Source organism: Emydura macquarii, unplaced genomic scaffold, assembly GCF_026122565.2.
Source record: "Emydura macquarii macquarii isolate MOO-44397 ecotype Brisbane River unplaced genomic scaffold, CSIRO-AGI_Emac_v2 contig_705, whole genome shotgun sequence".
Classification (NCBI taxonomy): Eukaryota; Metazoa; Chordata; order Testudines; family Chelidae; genus Emydura; species Emydura macquarii.
The window spans coordinates 12,236,568-12,256,767 of record NW_027130842.1 but is presented as its reverse complement, the minus strand read 5'-3'; the positions used below and the strand labels follow the sequence as shown (position 1 = coordinate 12,256,767).

General features: G+C 38.6%; 1 protein-coding gene across 2 annotated transcripts in view; it reads right to left on the bottom strand.

Annotated features, from left to right (window-relative positions):
* Positions 1-20,200, bottom strand: part of ESR1 (estrogen receptor 1) — a 285,662-nt gene that overhangs the window by 174,056 nt on the left and 91,406 nt on the right. For both annotated transcript variants that reach the window (XM_067542424.1, XM_067542423.1), the window contains exon 2: positions 3,478-3,982. In XM_067542424.1, the coding sequence (XP_067398525.1) occupies positions 3,478-3,911 (434 nt within the window). In that variant the 5' untranslated portion in view covers positions 3,912-3,982. The remainder of the gene's footprint in view (positions 1-3,477; positions 3,983-20,200) is intronic.

Below are 20,200 nucleotides of genomic sequence, written 5' to 3'. Positions count from 1 at the left end.
CTCTATATTACAGCCATTTGTTGTGAAATTAACAAGCACAGGCTCTATAAACAGAACCATTCCCAGTGTTCAGGGACATATGGTCAGCGTTTCTACATTATGGATGCCCAAAGCCAATGCTGAAATCAAAAGGAAACTTTCCACAGAAAAGAGACTACTATGTGGGTATTCCTTTATACTAGAGCATACCACACATGATATTTTTTTAAAAAAAAGAAACATTGTATCCTTGAATTTTAGAAATTCTGCTCCCTATATAAACAGCCACAAGGTTTAGCCATGGAAGTAGTCAAGGTAAAGAAAACAGTTTGGGCTAGCAGTGCCCCCAGTCTTCTTCCAAATTCTGATATCCTGTATGGGGTTTATGAACTCAAGCAGGAGAGGGATCAAAGTATCTTTGTCATTTCCTTTGGGGGGAGGTGCTTTAGAATATTGTTAAGAATTAACATGGCCACATTGATGGGAAACAGCCAAGAGACATTTTATTATAATTCAGCCTTAACACGCTTTGGAGGTATTAAGCATCTGCAAAAAGATACTTTATCTATATTATCTTTATCTACATTAACCTATGCTCTAGGCTTGAGGCACCAGAAGACATTCAGGGTGCATTTGAGAGAGAAAGTGTGAGTGATGCACAGATGATTTTTCATAAAATATTTCCTCTAGCGTATTGACTTGACTTGGTTTTGTGTTTTGCTACTGATTAATAAGTGGCTCCATAATCAACTGGATACTAGGTCCAGTCCGGTTTTGTATGAGCTTGTGCTGAATTTGGAGCCATCTCCTAGGTAGACAAGGGCAGACAAGCTTTTATTTCTGACCCTTAGAAGGTGTAAGACCCATGGGGTAAAATTTTAGTTTTGGAATAGGGCAAAAGGAAGTATTTAATCTGTGGCTGTTTATGAGAATTCACAGATGTTAAGTTAGCCACTGGAGGGCTCCTTTTGTGTTTCCTAAATGAGATAGAAACCTATTGCAAAATACAAGAAAAAACTTGACACCAAAATCAAATACAAGTGCTCAGATCAGATGAAGTAATTTTCCTGGCTGATAGCAAGACACCCATACACACAAAATATCATTACAATATTTTATTAAAATACCTAGTAATATTTTATAAAGATAATTAAGAACTGAAAATAGTGAAAAGCTAATAAAACATGTAAAATTTCTAAGAAAATTAAAAGATTAACCACTGCTACTGATTGAACCCATGATTTGAACAGACTGCCTTTGTAAGATAAACAAAGATATTATCCACTACTAGACATACCATGTGTCATTAGCATGCAGAAATTCAGAGGAACTGTTTTGCAATGGAAGTATATTGAAAATTACAAGGAAAAGTTAATTTAAAAAATCCAATATAAATGATACTGAATTCATCTATATACATGCAAAATGTCATGCTAATTAAATATAATGTACTTTGTATTTAACTTCTTCAATAAGAGGAGGAGAATTTTTAACATTTTACCCAAGAGTTAAAGTGTGGCAGTGCATGGCAGAATACACCTCCGTCTCCTACTTAAGTAAGTAGTTATTGATCCAGCTGATTTGGCCCTGGAAAATGCAGCATTTGCATCCCTAAACCGTAATGCTCCATTGCAAATATCATGACCCTCCAACACAATCCATACAATGCTATTACACCAAAGAGCTAAGTCCTGCTCTCCTTACTCATCTAATCCCATTGAAGTCAATGAGACTACTGAAATGAGTAAAGCAAACAGAAGATGTGTGAAATTTGTGCCCTTTTCGGAAATGCCTGTACCTTAACCCCTGATTTTCTCGTTAAATATCTTCATAAATTGAGCATCTATTAAAATTATTTTGTTTGATAGGATATTTGTGATTTGGTCCCAAGAGCAATAGTGAGCTAAAGCTTAGTGTTTTCAGATTAATATCCTATCAGATACTGCCCTACAGAGACAGAAACTGCACTGCTTTTTCTAACTTAGTTCAAGTCACTACCATGGTATGTGAGGTAATCAGTACAGATCATCAATAGCAAATTTATTATAACACTGATCTATGATTGTTTTAAAAGGTGCTGCTTAGGGTTCCATCTGAAACACAAATTCTTTTAATAAATTGCAGTCTTCCTCCCCAATTTGTGGTCTGATTCTGCCATGGTTACTCATACGGAGTATTATTTTACACTGTGAATTATCCCAAGTAATTACTAGCCAATATGACTAAGGGTGACAGAATCTGTCCCTAAATATTACAAGCAGCAATATTTCCTAAGCTGAAGTCAGTTGCTACTAGACTCACTCAGACCTCCCAGAAAACTGAGAAAGAGATATAAATTTGGAAAAAAATTCATCTTTAACATAACCCAACACAATATCCTGCAAACCTTCGCTACCAAACATTAAAATTCAGGATGGGGTGGAAATAGGGAAGTTGTATTCTGCTATTTTCCCGATAAAGGAAAAGTACATTTTCATTTCGTTGCGGAGATTGGGGTGTTTTTTGGGTGTTTTTGTGGGGGGGTTTTTTTGTTTTTTTTTTGCAGGTGGGGTGTTTTATTTTTGAATTAAGAATGAGGAAGGAGAGTTGATAAAATTCTTGGCATCTCTTAAACACATCTTGTATATTATATGTCATCCAAAAATTCCCTGAGGCCACAGTACTAGTAACATTCCACCACCTAATCTAAAAAAAGTACTGAAATGCATCTACAACTTCAAAAATATTAATGTCAATGAAAATGACTCCCCCTTACCCCCAAATAAGACATTTTTATAGACGTGTTCCACTAAGAAACACAAGAAGCTACAGAGAAAAGAAAGTAAAAATGCTCTGTCTTTTACTACAATGTGCTAGTTTAGAGAAACAATATCTCCTTATCTCTCTCCAACCACAAATATCCATTTCAGTTATTAGGCATTTAGTTCAGCTCGTATAGGCTCTATATGATTGAAATGCTGTTTGTGATTAAATGCAGTTTTGCTAAGGAGGACGCTGAGTTTCTGAACTGCTTCTTGCATAAGCCACTGATAGCATTTTAAAGGCAGCCAGAGAAAAAAGCCTTTAGCTATATACTAAGAGCTAAACTCAAACTATCACTTACACGAGGTCTGAACTTGACCAAAAGTGGTGGAGAAATCCTTTCCAGTATATTTCAGACTCTCATTTTTATTTAATGTGGTATTTGTTCTTGTTTACCATTCTTTTGCAGCTTATTATTTTAGGCTTGATTTTCCCAGGCCACATTTATGTTCATTATCAGACTTATTTTTCATATAATGCACTTTCTAACATTTACAGCAACAACAGTTTACCCAACATTTGCCCAACAGTCACAACAGCTGTTTTGTTTACTCCACACTATCATTTACAGGCTAATTATTCACTGATGACTCAATTGATCAAACTACATGGCCCTTTATACACAGACACAATTCTAGTGCTGCTCTGTATTCTACTTTGTATATTCTGTTCAGCTAAATCAATGGTAGGATTTACCTGTAGAAGGTTGGAGGGCCAGCTTCTCTCATTCCAAAGCTGCTCTGATCATTTTCAAGGTAGTAGGGTACCTGTTGGCTGTGGTGATGGATGAAGGGTGAGAGCTGTGGCGCAGTTTGTAAGAATACCACGGGGCTTGGAGGGACATTGTTCAGCGAATGAAATCCTCCCAGACTGCTGGACCCAAATGATTCAGAAGCAGGGGCATAACTGAGGCTAGTAGAGCTGTACACCGGAGCGGCAGTGGCAAAGTCGTAAGTGGTGCCTTCTGGGTAGTTAAAAACCCCTGTCTTGTTGCTCTCCACATACATCTCACCAAGCGATCGATCCAAGGGAATCTTCAGCTGAGGTCTGCTCAAAGTCTCTAGTTCAGTGCCTTGAATCTGGTGCAGGAGGGCAACTCCAGAGCTTTTGCTATGAAGGGTCATGGTCATTGTTAATGGCAGCAAGCAAGTTGCATGTCTGTTTTTACTCTCAGCAGAAGGATCAACAGCTGATAGCTCACCTGAAAAAAGAGCAGAACTTGGTGTCAGCCTTGGCAAAAATCATGTTAAGGCAGCACTGCACAGGTATTCAGCTGGTCTCAGCAAGGAGGAGGATGAAATCCAATGCAGCATGAGCAGTGAGAAAACTCTCTCCCTCTCTCTCTCTTTCTCTCTCTCTCTCTAACTTTTAAGTACTCCTCATCTGAGCTAATATGCATTACAAAGGTGCTGGCCATAGGCCAAGAACTCTTGCCTTGCACTGACATTGGTTTAAACATCACTTCAGAAACAATTAGTTTTGGAGTGATACCAAATAATTGTTCCACTAAACTTTACTCCTATTAGTTGTTTAATTTTTCACTTCACGGGGTCCTACTGCTCTAAGGTGGCTAAGGGAAAACAGTGTTATACCAAACTAGAAAGACTAATCCAGTGGTCAGTCCGCTTACTGCTTTGTATGCCCCCGCCAGGCTCCAATCTATCTCTGTTTATCTCTACTCCTGTTTGATTCATTTTCATGTTTGCTAGAAATATGTAATGTGTACATTGTAATGACCCTGGGTAGGACTACGCTGTAACTGAGATATGGCAGAGCAGAGCGTGTGTGTATGTTTTTGCAGCCAGCCAGTCCGTAAAACTGTATTTAACAGAAATCAATGGATGTACTGTATCTGTGTAGGAGAAAAGTCAAATAAATGTGCTAAATTATAATGATTCCTGGTATTTAGCTAACGTGTAAGAAATAACATGAAAAGGTAGGGAAAACCTTTGGTTAAATTCGTCTGTACATTTCTGCCTGCTACTTGTGCAGCATGTAAAATCAGAGCAACATAAACTTAAATATGAAACAGGCATCTTTCAGACCATCATGTAAAAGCCCAGACTGTTCGACAAAATTAATGTTAATTACATGAAACAAACTCAATATTAATAAATTAATCAGGAGGATTTTCTTCCTCCTTGTCCATTGACAAATACCTAGCACACTTCAATTTAGAGATCAGAATTCAGGAAACCAAAATAATACAAAGGGACCAACTTTAAAATAAACCAAAATGTCCCTCTTAAAACTATATTTAAAACTCAGCAAGAGAAAAATTTTAAAGGAAAGGTGTGGCAAGCAAGTTTCATCTTGCAACTTATTCCCATATTATCTGAACTTTGCAGAAGCTACTTGTCCTGCATCAACCTAATGAAAACCTCTGAAAATTTTTCCAAGTTCTATTGAAATGCTATCATGATCTGTGATTCAGCTGGTACAGTGGGTTAGTGCCAACCCCCACAGATGCATACAAGACTTTAGTTAACATGGTTTGGGTACTAATGTAAATCCAATCCATACTAAACTAATTCTACATTTGTTCAGACCAGCATTTGGAAATCCTAATCATCAAGTGAGATGGGGGGTTAAAAAGAATCCACCTGGAAATTTATTTTTATGTCTTCAAGCTAAAATAGTTTCAAAACAACTTTACTATAAATGGTTTAATTCTATAGCCAATATTTGAATCATAATATTACATTTTTAGAGCTTTTGCTAAAAAAGACAATATTTAATCTTCACTTGCAAGATTTCACTGAAGTAAATACATCTGAACCCCGGCAAACATACAGAGACAGCAGCACTTGATAAAATATATATGTACTAGATAGATTCCCCCTCACCCTTCCTTCCCAACTCAAATTTCAGGTTATAGACTTTGATCAAAGAGATAAGAGTGTTTAAATAAGGCTGAACTATACAAGTACCTGGTAAGAAAAACAACAGACAATCATACCCCGCAGAACAGCAAGAGTCTTCCAAGAGATATTCTAAAAATATGCCAAAGTGTGTAAGTGTGTGTGTATGAGAGGGAGTGAGAGAGAGAAAGTGTGTGTGTACGTGTGTGTGTGTGTATTTGCAAGGGCTTGTGTAGGAGCAAGCAAGCACAGCTCTCAACATCTTCCTGAATAAAGGAACCAGTAGCTGTGCTACACACTATAATGAAGGGCAATTACAAATTTAAGGTAGGCTAGTGCCTATAGCGTCACTTGGTGCATTTCTAATATTTAAAACACAATACTGTCTAATGTACTATGGTATTATATTGCATTATCTAAGAAACAACGTGACAATGTCCCAGAGGAAGAGTAGCACTTATTTTTACAACATGCTGCAAGAGGGAACCTAAGACTTTATTAAAAATGTTGAGTGATCTATTATATCACTATGTAACAGTATACTACATTATAAAGCACATACAGAAGAGAGCAGATTTGAGGTTAAGCACACAAATTTAACTTCACCACTTCCTGACCTCTGAGTATTTCATTTTGTAATCTTCATGTTCTTTAATACAGGGTTTTTTTAATTGAATTTGCCATGTAGAACTATTTGCTAGATGGCTTTAGAACACTCTGTGTGGAACAGTAAGTACAAACCATGCTGTAGGAACCTTGATTCCTTCCCTATGTCACCTTAATTCAGGGTCTCTGCACCAACTCCACATAGGCCAGTGTGGATGGCTGCAATGAGGACAGGCAGGAGTGGAAACATGGGATCTACATTTACATTGACCCAGTGGCTCAGTATCCCATGCAATTGTTGTAGAGTGGCTGAAAAAAAATAAATAAATAAATAAATAATTAACACGACCCTTAAGCTAAACTGTAACAGGTTGTCAATGTTTGCCTGAATTCCCCAATCTAGTCAGCAGGTGTTCATCCTGCTGCAAAAAGATTAAGTGGGCTCTGCTGACTCACTGTTTCAGATGGCTTGCTACCCCACCTAAATATAAGAAACGGGGGAGTGGCTCTCCACAGAGAGGATTTGGCGGGGGTGAGCTAAACCAGTCCTCTGGTAGGAGTCCTAGAACACAGCCAAACCAGGAGAGAAGGCTCTGGGTGAATTTTATGTTATTTTTGTTGTTAATAAAGCAGAAGATGATAAATTTTTGACTCTGCATAGTGTATGGCCTTTGTTTTGGAGCAAGAAGAATAGGCATCAGCACATTAAAACTAATTAAAAGCTTTTGATAAACCCCAATACTTTACACTTTTACTTTCTTCTGTAAATCTCAAAGCAATTTACAGATTTGGCTAAATGTTCTGCACAAGTTCACATAATAAATGGGTGAGACCCAGAGTTTGAACTCAGGTCTTTATGCTTACAGATCAGAGCTCATTCTGTTACACACAAGTCCATCCAGATACAGTAAATCAGAGTTACTTATCTTAGATCTTCCATCTGTGAAATATGCCTGTTAATAATATTTGGCACTTTTTCATTGGTAAATCCCAAAGTGCTTCACAGAAAATATGTGCAAAGTAGCCCCTCTTTACAAATGAACTGACAAATTAGTAATTTGCCTAAATTTACATCATATCTTGCAAAGTGAAACCTGCCTCATTTGCTGTGGACTTTAAAAAACATGTACATTCACTAAACAGCAAAACTTGCCCCCAGCATGTGCTACAAAGCCTTCATGCCACATCCTGGTCAAAAGTACTTTAAAAATACCAAGTCAATGGCAGGTCTATTGGTTTCAGAGAGGGTGCTTTGCTCATTAATGTGCATTCAATTCCAGCCTAGCTAACAAACATGGGGTACATCTACACAGCATTGTGGCAGGAGCCCAGGATGACAGACTTGGGTTAGCAGGCTCTTGCTGATACTCTAAAAATAGCTGTCTAGACCAGTGTTTCTCAACCTTTATGATGCCAGGGACCGGTTCACTGACTTCCTAAATTGTGTCAAATTGTATCAGGGAGGGTCTCTGGGACTGGTGCTGGTCCACAGACTGATCACTGAGAAACACTGGTCTAGATAGTGCTTTAAAGTTGCGACTTGGGCAATGATGGATGAGCAGCTAAGCCAAATCTGAATGGCATTGCGACCCCTGCATCTGCTTGGTCTCCCTCCTCTGCAGTCCACTGGCATCCATGGGCACATGGTATCCTCAGCCCCTGGAGAGAAGCAGAATGGAGGCACCAGGAACCCCCAATCTGTGGGAGGCAGGGGGAGGACTGGATCTGGGCTTTTGGTGCTTCCCAGTGGAGATGCAGAGGAGGATGGGGTCTAGGGCTCCTAGAACTGCTTGGCCCCTAATAAGTATGGTGCTCTTCAGCCTGACCGCCTCTCTGGGTAATAGCTTGGTGCTGGGTGTGTTGCAGAGGGGGAGCTCAGAACTAGGTGTGGGGCACTACTGGGGGAAGAACATGGGGCTGCATTTGGGGAGGGGAGACCATGGGGGTGGATGCAGAGGGGAGAGCTTGAAACTAGGTGTGGGGAAATGTCTGGGGCAAAGTCCAGGCTTGATTTGGGGCAGCAGGAAGAGAGTGAGTGTCGACCTGGGTGCAGGAGGGAAAGCACGGATCTGAGTTCAAAGGCAATGAGAGAGAGCTGAGGACCAGGCCCCCCACATGGGGGGGGAAGGTACACTTTACCATGGCCCGGAGGTCCTGGCCCAGGCTGCAACTCCCATTACCATGAGGAAAAGGTTTTTCATGACTCATGAGATTGTATGTAAGTGATGAGGGATTGTGGTATGTATGTGGGAGGGACCCGTCTTACAAGTTTGTACTGGGCCTGAAAAAATTATGCTTGGGCCCTGCTGAGCACTGAGTATAAGGGAGCAGCAAGGGAGAGAGCTTAGGGCTGGGTGCAAGGCAGAGGGGAGAGAGCTGGGAGCCCTCTACTTAGGAAAATTCTGGTTGTGCCCTCAGCATTTCAACAGCATATATTTACAAGACAACACTGTCTCATTCTGTCTTGTAAAAGCTGGAGAGAATATGGTTTTACAAAGCTTCAGCGGATGAGATTTAGAAAACCTAAATGAGAGGTGGATTGGATTTCATCATCTAAATTCCCAAAGTTTAGAAGTGTGCAGATAAAAATTGTTGTACCTTTGATCCATCTCCAAATATGCATATAACCAAAAAGGGATGAAGTAAGGAAGGAAACAGGAACATTATGAAGGAAGGGCCGGGTCTTTGCAATTGAGGTGTGCCAAACACACAACAAAAAAATCAAAGCAGAAACTATCTGCGCACGCACACACAATCCAACCTTCCTGGTGATAGAGCAAAAAGCCTATGTCTGAGATTCTGAAAGCAGTCTCGGAGACTTAGATATACCTGTCTTATTAATTTTAATGGAAGACATGTGGCTAAATTTTCTGCTGTACTTTTAAAATCTCAAACTAAATATTTGCTATTTTGGGACACTGCAAAACTGCACTTGAAACTGCACTAAATAAAAACTAAATAGATAATGCACTGAATCATAATTCTATGGTTAAATGAATATTTTTTACAATTCATGGCTCTCTCAGCTTGAGAATTTATAGGTTCTTTTTCTTATACTAATAGACAATCCCTATTCATTTCAGCCCACTGATGCAACCAGTCAGCTTGTAGTTCCTACAGTTCTGCTGACTTCTTCAATGAAAACCTAGCTTTGAATGGTCACATGATGCAAACCTAACTAGCAGCTGCATTCCCACTGAGCTTTGGCTCCTTTTCCCCACTGATCCAACAAACTCACCAGCAAAAGAGCAGGATACTGAATAAAATTAGGATTTTATAACGGCAGAAACATTGGAATGTTTCTGGGACTTACCTCAGCATAAGAAACAGAAGATAGACAAAAGAAAAAGATAAATGGTGGAAGAAATGCCATAGAACTGTACCATAATAATGGAAATGAAGTTTCAGGGTTTCCAATCCTTCTTTGCATTCTATCCTAAGTTGTGTACTAAATGAAAAGACCTGCCTGAGCAACAGGAAGTGGGAACCCAGCAAGGTATGCTTACAGAAAAAAACCCAAAATGAACATGAAGACAGACTCCCAACTAGATCCAGTCTTTTCGAACAAAAATGCCAATTTGTCAAACCAGAAATGTCTTGTGAAAGTAAGCCAGATTCAACAAACTTGCCTAGTTCCCTGCTTGCTTGCCTGGTGGGTTGCTGGGAAGCCCAGGATTCCAGAGTCCATGGCTCAGAGGCAGCTCTACCATGTGGGCTACCCAGGATTAGGGAGCCCAGGGCTTCCACACTCTGCAACTCCAGAGCAGCCCCACCTGCCATGGTCTCCCTGCCATGGAGCTGGAAGCCTGGAAAGCCTGAACCACAACTCAAGCAGGAGCTTATAGAGCTCTTAGCACATCCTGGCTCTCTGCTGAAGAGGTGGAAGTCTGGAGTTTTCTGGGATAGGCTTCAAGGGTTCATATCTCCAGGGCAATCCAGGGAGTCAGCAACCCTGGAAGTCTGGAAGCTCAGGGGTCCCCAGACCAGTATGGCCAGGCTGCCCTGGTGCCTAGGCAGTTACTGACTGAAACTGACAAGAATTTCAATTTCAGCCAGCAGCTGCCATGGCCTCAGGGAGCATATTTCCTTTCAGAAATATCATGTGTTCATGTTTCCAAAACATTTTTTTTAATTTCCAGTTCATGCAAAATTTCCACATTTCAAAACATTTCATGTCTTTCAGCCAGCTGTATTTTTGACCCTGTAAAAGAAACTACAACAGCTTGAGGTATAAAATGAAAGTGAAAACAGTAGTTATATGAAAAATATTCAGGTCATAGGATTCTTTGAAGATACTGACTTGCCTAAACCTATATCATTTGGGTTTTTTTTAATCCCGGCTTTCAATTTTATTAGGAATTCTAACAAAATAGGGCAAACTTTGAATTGTAAGGGTACACTGCCCCTTTGCCCTTAAGTCTGCTGACCATGGAAAACCATTAATTTTATTGGTTTGGTTCCACAACTATTAAGACAGAAATTGTTTTAGTTGCTGCAATTAAAGAAGACTCTTTCGCACATAACAGCAGAACACCATGTTTTTCCAAGATTCTTCTGTTCCACTGAAGAGAAATCATGCAGCCCTGAGACCAGTGAGGAAGCTCCTCAAGATAGATGGCTAAAGATACAGCACCAGCTATCGGTTTTATAAATCTTCAGCAGAAAAGAACATAAAACCTTCACACCACCAGATGAAGCCCTGCAGTATGCTCAGGATCTGCTTACACCATCAGCAAAGAGATAAGTTTCTTCACTATATTATGCAGGTTTTATAATATTTGTATGTTGATATGGGAGATACATGTGGTATGCGATTTGCCAGTAAAATACTATATATAGGGATGGTACCAAAAGGTTTGGTCTTAAGATCCCTGGTTTTATATATAAATTTTGGATTAGTTTATATACTAAGGATGGTGGTTTAATTTTTCATGGAAAAAAAAATCTGACCACACAGCCCAAATGAAAATACAGATTGGGAACAATTATTTTAAAATGATTTTTAAGTCAACAAATACATATTAGAAATTAAGTTGACTATTTTTTATTATTTTAAACGTAGTTTTTGGAGAATCCTGATGCTTGCTGCTACTGTAGTCAATCCTGATGCCAGCCTATAGTAGTCAATATTTTTAGCACTTACCATGATAACATGTTACATTTATTATGTTCAAAATATTACAGGGTGGAAATGATCTTCAGTTCTGCACTTGGAACATCCAGGGCATTTAGAACCCAATCAAACATGAATTATAGGCGGAACTTGCAGCTCTGCCTATTATTTGGGTTGCCCAACAATTCCCATTAGAAGATCATGTTTTTAGTTGCTTATAACTTTGCCAAACTTTAACTGTTTGTGCTGAAATTATGCGAAGTGTCAGATGACTTTTTTGGAAAATTTCAGCAAAAGCAGTTTGTTTGTTTCAGGGAACAAGAGTAGGGCAATATGTTGTTTTGCCCTTGTTACAAAATTATTTTCTTTGAAATGCTGTAGCGCCCCCATGCTTTGGAGCATGGTCTTGAAACTTGGCAGAGGCCTGGCCTTTGTGTTAGAGATGAACCTTTTGCCACTCCCATGAAAATCCACCCAAATTTGGCCAAATACCTTTGAAAAATCACAGTTTTCACATGTTCAGTAGAGACTTCAAGTTTGACTCCTTCTGCCCCATCCTCCAACCTATCCTTGTTTCAGTCCTGTCTTTTCCCTACCCCAACTCCTTATCCCAGTCCCATTCTCCACCCCACACTACCCTCCAGAGCCTGGAATGAAACCCAAGATTCCTAAGTCTCACAGTTCTTCTGCTGTCTACAAATATCTCTGAAACCTAATGACAAAGCGTGTTTCATCCCCCTATAATGCTGTTTCCCACAGAAATCTATGACCAACTGCTGTCAGTTACTCCATAAGATCAAGTGACAGAAGTCTGTGCAGTGGATCTAAAGGTATCAATCCTCTGATGGACAACTTCAGTGTCAATGTGATGCCACTCAATGGAATCTCTTCTTTCACTTTGCTTGTTTAAAAACCTAGGAAATTACACTCAAGAAACTATGTTCAAAAATATTATTAAGACTACAAAGTCAAGTACTCAAAAGTTAGAAAATGCTAGAATTAAAGTTGTCTATGTAATTTTAATTTGCCCCTTTGTATGTACAGATTTTGTTACCATATTTTTTACATGTGTGCAGAACAGGAAATATTTGTATTATTTTTTATAAATATCATGTGGTCCTCAGTGTATTTGTGAGATTTTACCATGGCTGAATGCATAAAGTTAGATCAAAAGAGGTAGTTAAAGGAACTATACAGGAAAATTAAAACAATGGCCTAGATAAGGAGAATTCCCTCAAACAAAATAGCCAGGTTTATAGTCATGAAGAGGGATTCTTCAGCCCCAACCCTGGCAACAGGGCTGTTTGCCAAGGCTGAGAATCTGGAGAAAAGACACTGGTTTGTTAAAGGATTGGCCCTAGAGAGAGGGAGAGGTCAGCAGCTGCAGGCTGATAGAGAGACACAGGGAAATATTTCCCAGAAATATTGAAGAAGAGTTCTGTGTAAGCTCGAAAGCTTGTCTCTCTTACCAGTGGAAGCTGGTCCAATAACTGATATTACCTCACTCATCTTACCTCTCTAATGTCCTGAGACCAACACAACTACACCACTGCCTCCATAAAATTAACATGGCACACATTAAATGGATTAAAAACTGGCTAACTGATAGGTCTCAAAATGTAACTGTGAATGGAAAACCATCATCAAGCGGGGGTGTTTTTAGTGTGGTCCCACAGGGATTGGTGTTTAGCCCTACACTATATTAACATTTTTATCAATAACCAGAAAGAAAACAAAATCATTACTGATAATGTTTTCAGATGACACAAAAATTGGGGGAAAGGTAAATAATGAAGAAGATAGGTTACTGATACAGAGTAAACTGGGTGCAAGCAAACAATGTGTGTTTTAATACAGTTAAATGTAAATTTATATATCTAGAAATAAGAAACATAGGCCATACTTACAGGATAGAGGGACTCTATCCTGGGAAACAGTGACTCTGAAAAAGATTTGGGAGTTGGGGTGGATAATCAACTGAATATGAGCTTCTAGTGTGATGCTGTGGCCGAAAGAGCTAACGCAATCCTGGGATGCATAAACAGGAGATCTCAAGTAAGAGTAGAGAGGTTATGTTAACTCTGTATTTGGTACTGGTGCAACTGCTGTTGGAATACTGTGTCCAGTTCTGGTGCCCACAGTTCAAGAAGGATGTTGATAAATTGGGGAACAAATATGTAATAAAGGGCTTTTCAATCTAACAAAGAAAGGTATAACACAATCCAATGGCTGGAAGTTGAAGCTAGACAAATTCAGACTGGAAATGAAGTGAAAATTTTTAACAAAGAGAGTAATTAACCAGGGGAGCAAGGGCTGTGGTGGATTCTCCATCACTGACAATTTTTAAATCAAGGTTGGATATTTTTTAAGAAGGTATGCTCAGGACATTATTTTGTGGAAGTTCTCTGGCCTGTGTTATACAGGACTAGATAATCACAATGGTCCCTTCTGGTTTTGGAATGTATGAATTTATATATTGCTAAGTACTCTACAAAAATCAAGTCCTAGGCATCTCACATTGAGCACCTAAAATTAGTGGATACTTCTGACCATAATCCTTTTGTGCCTCAGCTCCCTATCTGCTAAATGGGGATACTACTACTCCCTTACAAGATAGAATTTGGACCATAAGCATCCCATGAGGAAATGAGTAATTCTGTCTTCAGAGCAGGGTTTGAATAGCATGCAGTAAACAAAGCATAGGGTCACACATTGAACAATGATGAGAAAACAAAATCATTAAGTGGGCTGCATCCATACAGTGCAGAAGTCCTGTGGAAAAAATAATTTATAGTCATGTAATTAAAGACTGTATTGATGCATATACACAAGAAGGGGGGTGAACTAAGGTTGCACAGGCGAGTAAGGTAATTTCTAACTTTTGAGTGCTTGAACTTTGCAATCTTAATAATTTTCTTTTCACATAAGTTTCTTTTAGTTTGTTTGTTTTTAATAAAATAAGAATTATACACAGACACATACACACATATTTTTTAAATAGATAATTGAAACTGCCCACTTGCAAGAAACACACCTAAAAAGAAATTAGAGCAAACAACTGGTGGGAAATTGTGAAGGATAAACATTCTGTATGTTATTCATGTCACATCAAAGAAGCACAATTATTCTTTAAAAAAAGTTGTTTACATTGTAAACTTCTATAGACACTGATGCTCTAATATCAGGGCTCTTATATATGAATAAAAACAATATTGCCAGTATAGGTATACGAACCTTAAAAAAAAATAAACTGAGATTTAGACTGATTTAGATTTATTTTCAATAGATATCAACATACAAGGTGGAAATTACTATGAAATACCAGACCAGGCAATGGATTCCAGCCCCCTGAAATACTACATAATTCTCTCTTTCAGTAAATGAAATCCAGTTAAACTTTTCTTTTGCTGTCAGCCCCTTTATTGACAAATAAAGACATTTAAAGTAGAAGTAGATAACAGAAAAGATAAATTAGAAGATATTAAGCATAGTAAATTGATAGGGGAAGCTAAAGTTTTCAGAGAAAAATTCCTGGCTGGAAGGTCTAAGGACAATACAAAGGAATTTATTTTTTGGTACATCAGAAACAAAAGAAATCTTAATAGTTATATAGGCCCAATACTAGATGGAGATTGTAAACTTTTTAATAATGATGCAGAAAAGGCAGAAGTGTTCAATAAATATTTCATCTATTTGAAAAGAAGCAGGATAATGTGCTCGTATCACATGTGGATAATGAAGTATTTTTCAGTCCTTTAGTAACGAATGAAAATGTTAAACAGCATCTACTGGAGTAAACATTTTTAAATCAACAAGCTAAGCTAATTTGCAGCCATAAAAGAATTGGCTGATGAGATTTCTGGCACACTAATGTTAATTTTTAATAAGCCTTGGAATACTGGGGAAATTCAAGAAGACTAGAAGAGAGCTAATGTGGTGCCAATATTCAAAAAGGGCAAACAGGATGACCTGGTTAATTATAGATTGGATAGCCTGACATCAATCCAGGACAAAATAATAGAAAAGCTGACACAAGAGTCATTCAATAAAGAGGTAAAGGAAGAAATATGGTTAATGAAATCTACATGGTTTTATGGAAAATAGATCTTGTCAGACACACCTCATTTCATTTATGATGAGATTATAAATTTGGCTGGTAAAGGTACCTACGCAATTGTAATATACTTAGACTTTTATGAGGCATTTGACTTAGTTTTTAATCAGAATATTGTGAAATCCTATTATACAACATCAATAAGCACGTTATATGGACTGAGAACTTGCTAACGAATAGACCTCAAAACATAATTATTAATGGGGAATCATTATCAAATATGGGTGTCTCCAGTGGTTCTGCTGGGATCAGATTTAGGCCTGACACGATTCAATATTTTTAACAATTAGCTGGAAGTAAATATAAAATGACTGCTGATAAAATCTGTGGATCACACAAAGATCGGAAGAGTGGTAAATAATGATGAGGAAAGGGCAGTCATCCAGAGAAATATGGATTGCTTGGTAAACTGGGCCCACTGCATTTAATAAAGTCAAATATAGGCCATACATCTGAGAACAAAGAATACAGACCATACCTACAAAATGAGAGACTGTATCCTGGAAAGCAGTGACTCTGAAAAGGATTTAGGGGTCATAGTGGACAAGCAATTGAACATGAACTCCCAATGCAATGCTCTGGCAAAAAGGGCCAACATGATCCTTGAATGTGTAAACAGGCAGTAGTGAGAAGGAGTAAAGATGTGGTTTTTACCATTGTATATGGCATTGGTGAGACTGATACTGGAATAGTGTGTCCAGTTCTGGCATCCACCTCTTAAAAAGGATGCTAAAAAATTAGAAAAGGTGCAGAGAAGAATCACAAAAATTATTTGAGGGCTGGAAAACAGTGCCTTACAGCGAGAGACTAATTGAGCTCAAACTGTTTATTTTATCAAAAAGATTGAAAGATGATTTAATTACAGTGTATAAGTACCTTCACGGGGAGAAAATGGCTCTTCATTCTTGTAGGGAAAGGCATAACAAGAACTAATGGCTGGAAATTAAAGCCAGACAAATTCAACTTACACATAAGGCACACATTTTTAACAGTGAGGGTGACTGACACTTGGACCAAACTACCAAGAGATGTCTGGGTTCAGCAATAGGTCTCATAACAATCTCAGATCTACTTCTGGAGAGGTGATTCAGCGCCTGATTGAAAGCCCACTGAAATCGGTAGGAGTCTTTTCAGTGGGCATTGGACAAGCACTAAAAACCTAAGAGACCTCCACCAAAATGGACATTTCTTAATTAACTTTAGATAATCCCTATTTCATCATGCTTATTATTTCACAGACTGCATTTTTTTAAAATTAACAGCCTCAAATTACTTTCCACACAATAGGAAATATGCAAAGCTTACTTGCATGGAGTTACAATAGCCCATACTTCCTGAATCAAGAGGGATAAAACAAAAGAATAAAACAGAGAATAAACTAGAAAGCTATTAAATGAGCAGCATGAAAACTACACTTAAAATGTTGATCCTAAACTCTTGCAACAGGTAACTCATATTGAAAAGGAACTGGGCATTCTCTTGGCTGAAAAAATGAATAGAAATTTATAAGAAACATAAATTATTCAAATTTGGGACCAAATCTGACAAAATGCCAGCCAATTTATATAAATTCCAACATCAAAAGGCTATCATAGCATAAATCAAGTATAGTGCATTATTTATAAACTGCTATCTCCAATTAATAAAATATTCCTGAATTTCTCTACAGAGATGTACACTCCTGAAAAAAAGTCGTGCTGACATTAAAAAGTTCCTTCAGAAGATACAGTTCCCCAAATTAACAAAAAACATACCACAAAGTTGAACGAATGACATTACTTTAAATGCAATCCAAAAAGCTATTAGACAGCTCCAACCTAGTAAAGAGCTGCAGGCCCTGGTGGATATAAACATACAACTCTATAAGAAATTTTCTAACAGTACAATATATTTTGTCAAAAATTTAACAGTGACAATATTGACTAATATAATGTACTATCAGAACATGCAAGAGAAACCAAATAAGGCTGTGCTTTACTAAGCATGGGTCACTGACTTAATGGGACTAGTTGTGAGCTTAAAGTTAAGTATGTGCTTAAGTGCTCTGCTGGATCAGGGCCTGAACTCTCTCCCACACTCTCTGATCATCTTCAACTATTGCAGCACTCAAAACTGGCAAACATGAAAGTAATATTTCACTCTTTGCTAACCCCTTGCTAATGTATTTAACCACTCTCCAAAACTCAGTACCTCAGACACAAGGTCTACTCCTTACTTTAGAGAAACTGTTCAGTCTTAAAACTGACTTAGAGTCTACAATTGTGCCCATTGGAGCTGGTACAAAAAATGTCCCACCAAAAAAATTTCTGTTACAACCAAAGGTGTGCACCGGGGGGGAGGAAGAGGGAGACAGCTAGCAGGGGCACAGGTTCCCCCCAGAATCAGAAGGGGCACAGAAATCCTGACCCACGGCCAAGAGAGCAAGCTCCTCTGGGCCCAGGCGGGAGCTGACAGCTCCTCTGGCCCCAGAGCTGCGAGGGGAGATCCAGCTCTGCTGACCCCAGGGCCTCAGGGGGAGAGCCAGTTCCTTCGTCCTCAGGGCCGGCCCTGCAGCTCCTCCAGCTGCGGCGGGAACTGACAGCTCCTCCGGCTCAGGTCCCTGGTGGGGACACAGAATGTGGCCTTCCAAAAGTGATCAAATTTTTATTCCTGCACACACCCATGGCTACAATTATTATTATTTGCACTGGAATAGCACCTACAGCCTCTAATCAGGAACTGGGGGCCCATTTTACTAAGTACTGTACACACATACAACAACAGATACCTACCAAATGTAAACATCCAGGAATTATAATACCAACAAATAAAAACAATATTGTTAAAGAAAACAGTACATTACAACTTCACAGATACAGACAGACAGACCTGAAAATATGGCAGGATCTCACACTTTCATCGTGGAGCTGTGTTCATTTAATTAAAGTAAAGACTACTTTACCCCTTCCCATCTGTAAAAAATCCTTGTGTCAAGCTATCATACAATAGGTAATAGAAAATACAACATATTTAGGATTAGCATTAGTAAATTATAATTGTCGAAGGAAGTAGAGGTTCTCACCCTGACACACCAGAAATGCTATAACCAGCCAAGCTCCAATGGGCATAACTGTAGACTCTAAGTCAGTTTTAAGACTGAACAGTTTCTCTAAAGTAAGGAGTAGACCTTGTGTCTGAGGTACTGAGTTTTGGAGAGTGGTTAAATACATTAGCAAGGGGTTAGCAAAGAGTGAAATATTACTTTCATGTTTGCCAGTTTTGAGTGCTGCAATAGTTGAAGATGATCAGAGAGTGTGGGAGAGAGTTCAGGCCCTGATCCAGCAGAGCACTTAAGCACATACTTAACTTTAAGCTCACAACTAGCAGGGAGGAGCAGAGCCCGGCACAGCTTTCTCCCCTCCTCCCCATGTTTAAATGTTTAAACGTTCTATTTTTAGAACGTTTAAACGGATTTTTTAAAAAGAATTTTTACATCCCTACTACGTACGTTATGGATATGGTAAGACTTCAGTTCTTACCCACAACAATATGGGAAAAATAAGAGGACACACACGCACAAAAACCCCTATCTTTAAGTGCTTTCCAAGCACCATCAGTTGTAGTGAAGGGTTGTCACCATCATTCATAGTGTGCTTCAACAGTCACAACATGTTGATGAGAAGCAACCCATCATCCAATCATCAAGCCAACAAGCAGCCTAGCAAAAACCTGGCATTGCTGGGTGATTGCTTGAAGTTTTCTAGGTTGCTTCTATGCTGCTGTAGAAAGATAAAAATGCATTGTCATCTTTCAAGCGGAACAAATAGGACCTCAGTGATTCAGTAACAGTTGCTCTTTCTTGGCAGATGTTAACTTGTTCAAGGCAGGGAAGATCAAAGGACATTACTGGATGCCAAAAAAAAAAGGTCAAAGTTATTTATTATTTCAGCAATCCCATTTCTTTATTTGTTTTTCTACCATGTTCATTGTTTTCTGCACCAGGATGGGGTTCTTTCTGAAGTAGGCAGGCATAGTCAATAACGTAGTGCAATGGCTCTTTTGCAATGTCAGCTCTTGAATAAGTTTGTCAAAACTACTTGAGCAACAAGTTTCCTATTGGTAGGAACATTTGCATCTACAGTTCCTAATACTTATAACCTCTGGTGAAATTCTTTCACTCACAACTTCTGCAGTGAAATTGAGAGCTGCTTTCAAAATCGTCTTGCATTAATAAGAGCTAGAGGAGGAATTATTCAGGGTAATAATCTTCATGATTCAAAACATAGGATTTATTTTTTATCATTTACATATATTGGAACATTACTATACTATACTATCCACTCATATTAATATCACTAATGCAAGCCTGTGCCCAGCAATTACTGAAGCCAGGATAACAAGGGTGACTGTCCTTTGCTTCTCTCATCATAAGCTCAGAGTTTGTGTACTTAAAGAACTTTAAAAAAGCCCAAGTGTGAATTCAAAGACTCCAAAACCTACGCCCATCCTGAAGAATCAGCTTTTCATTACTGAATGATTTTCATATTTTCACCAGCCATCGTTGCAAAATAGTTTGTTATTCCAAATAGTAGAATAAATACTGCACAGCACTCTATCTGTTGCACAACATTGCACTTGGGCAAACACGCACATTATAAAATCCCACATATTGTAGCCCATGTCTTGGAATATAAACAACTATTAAAAGTTCCTTTCTAGTTTGGTATGGCCCTGACACAGAATATA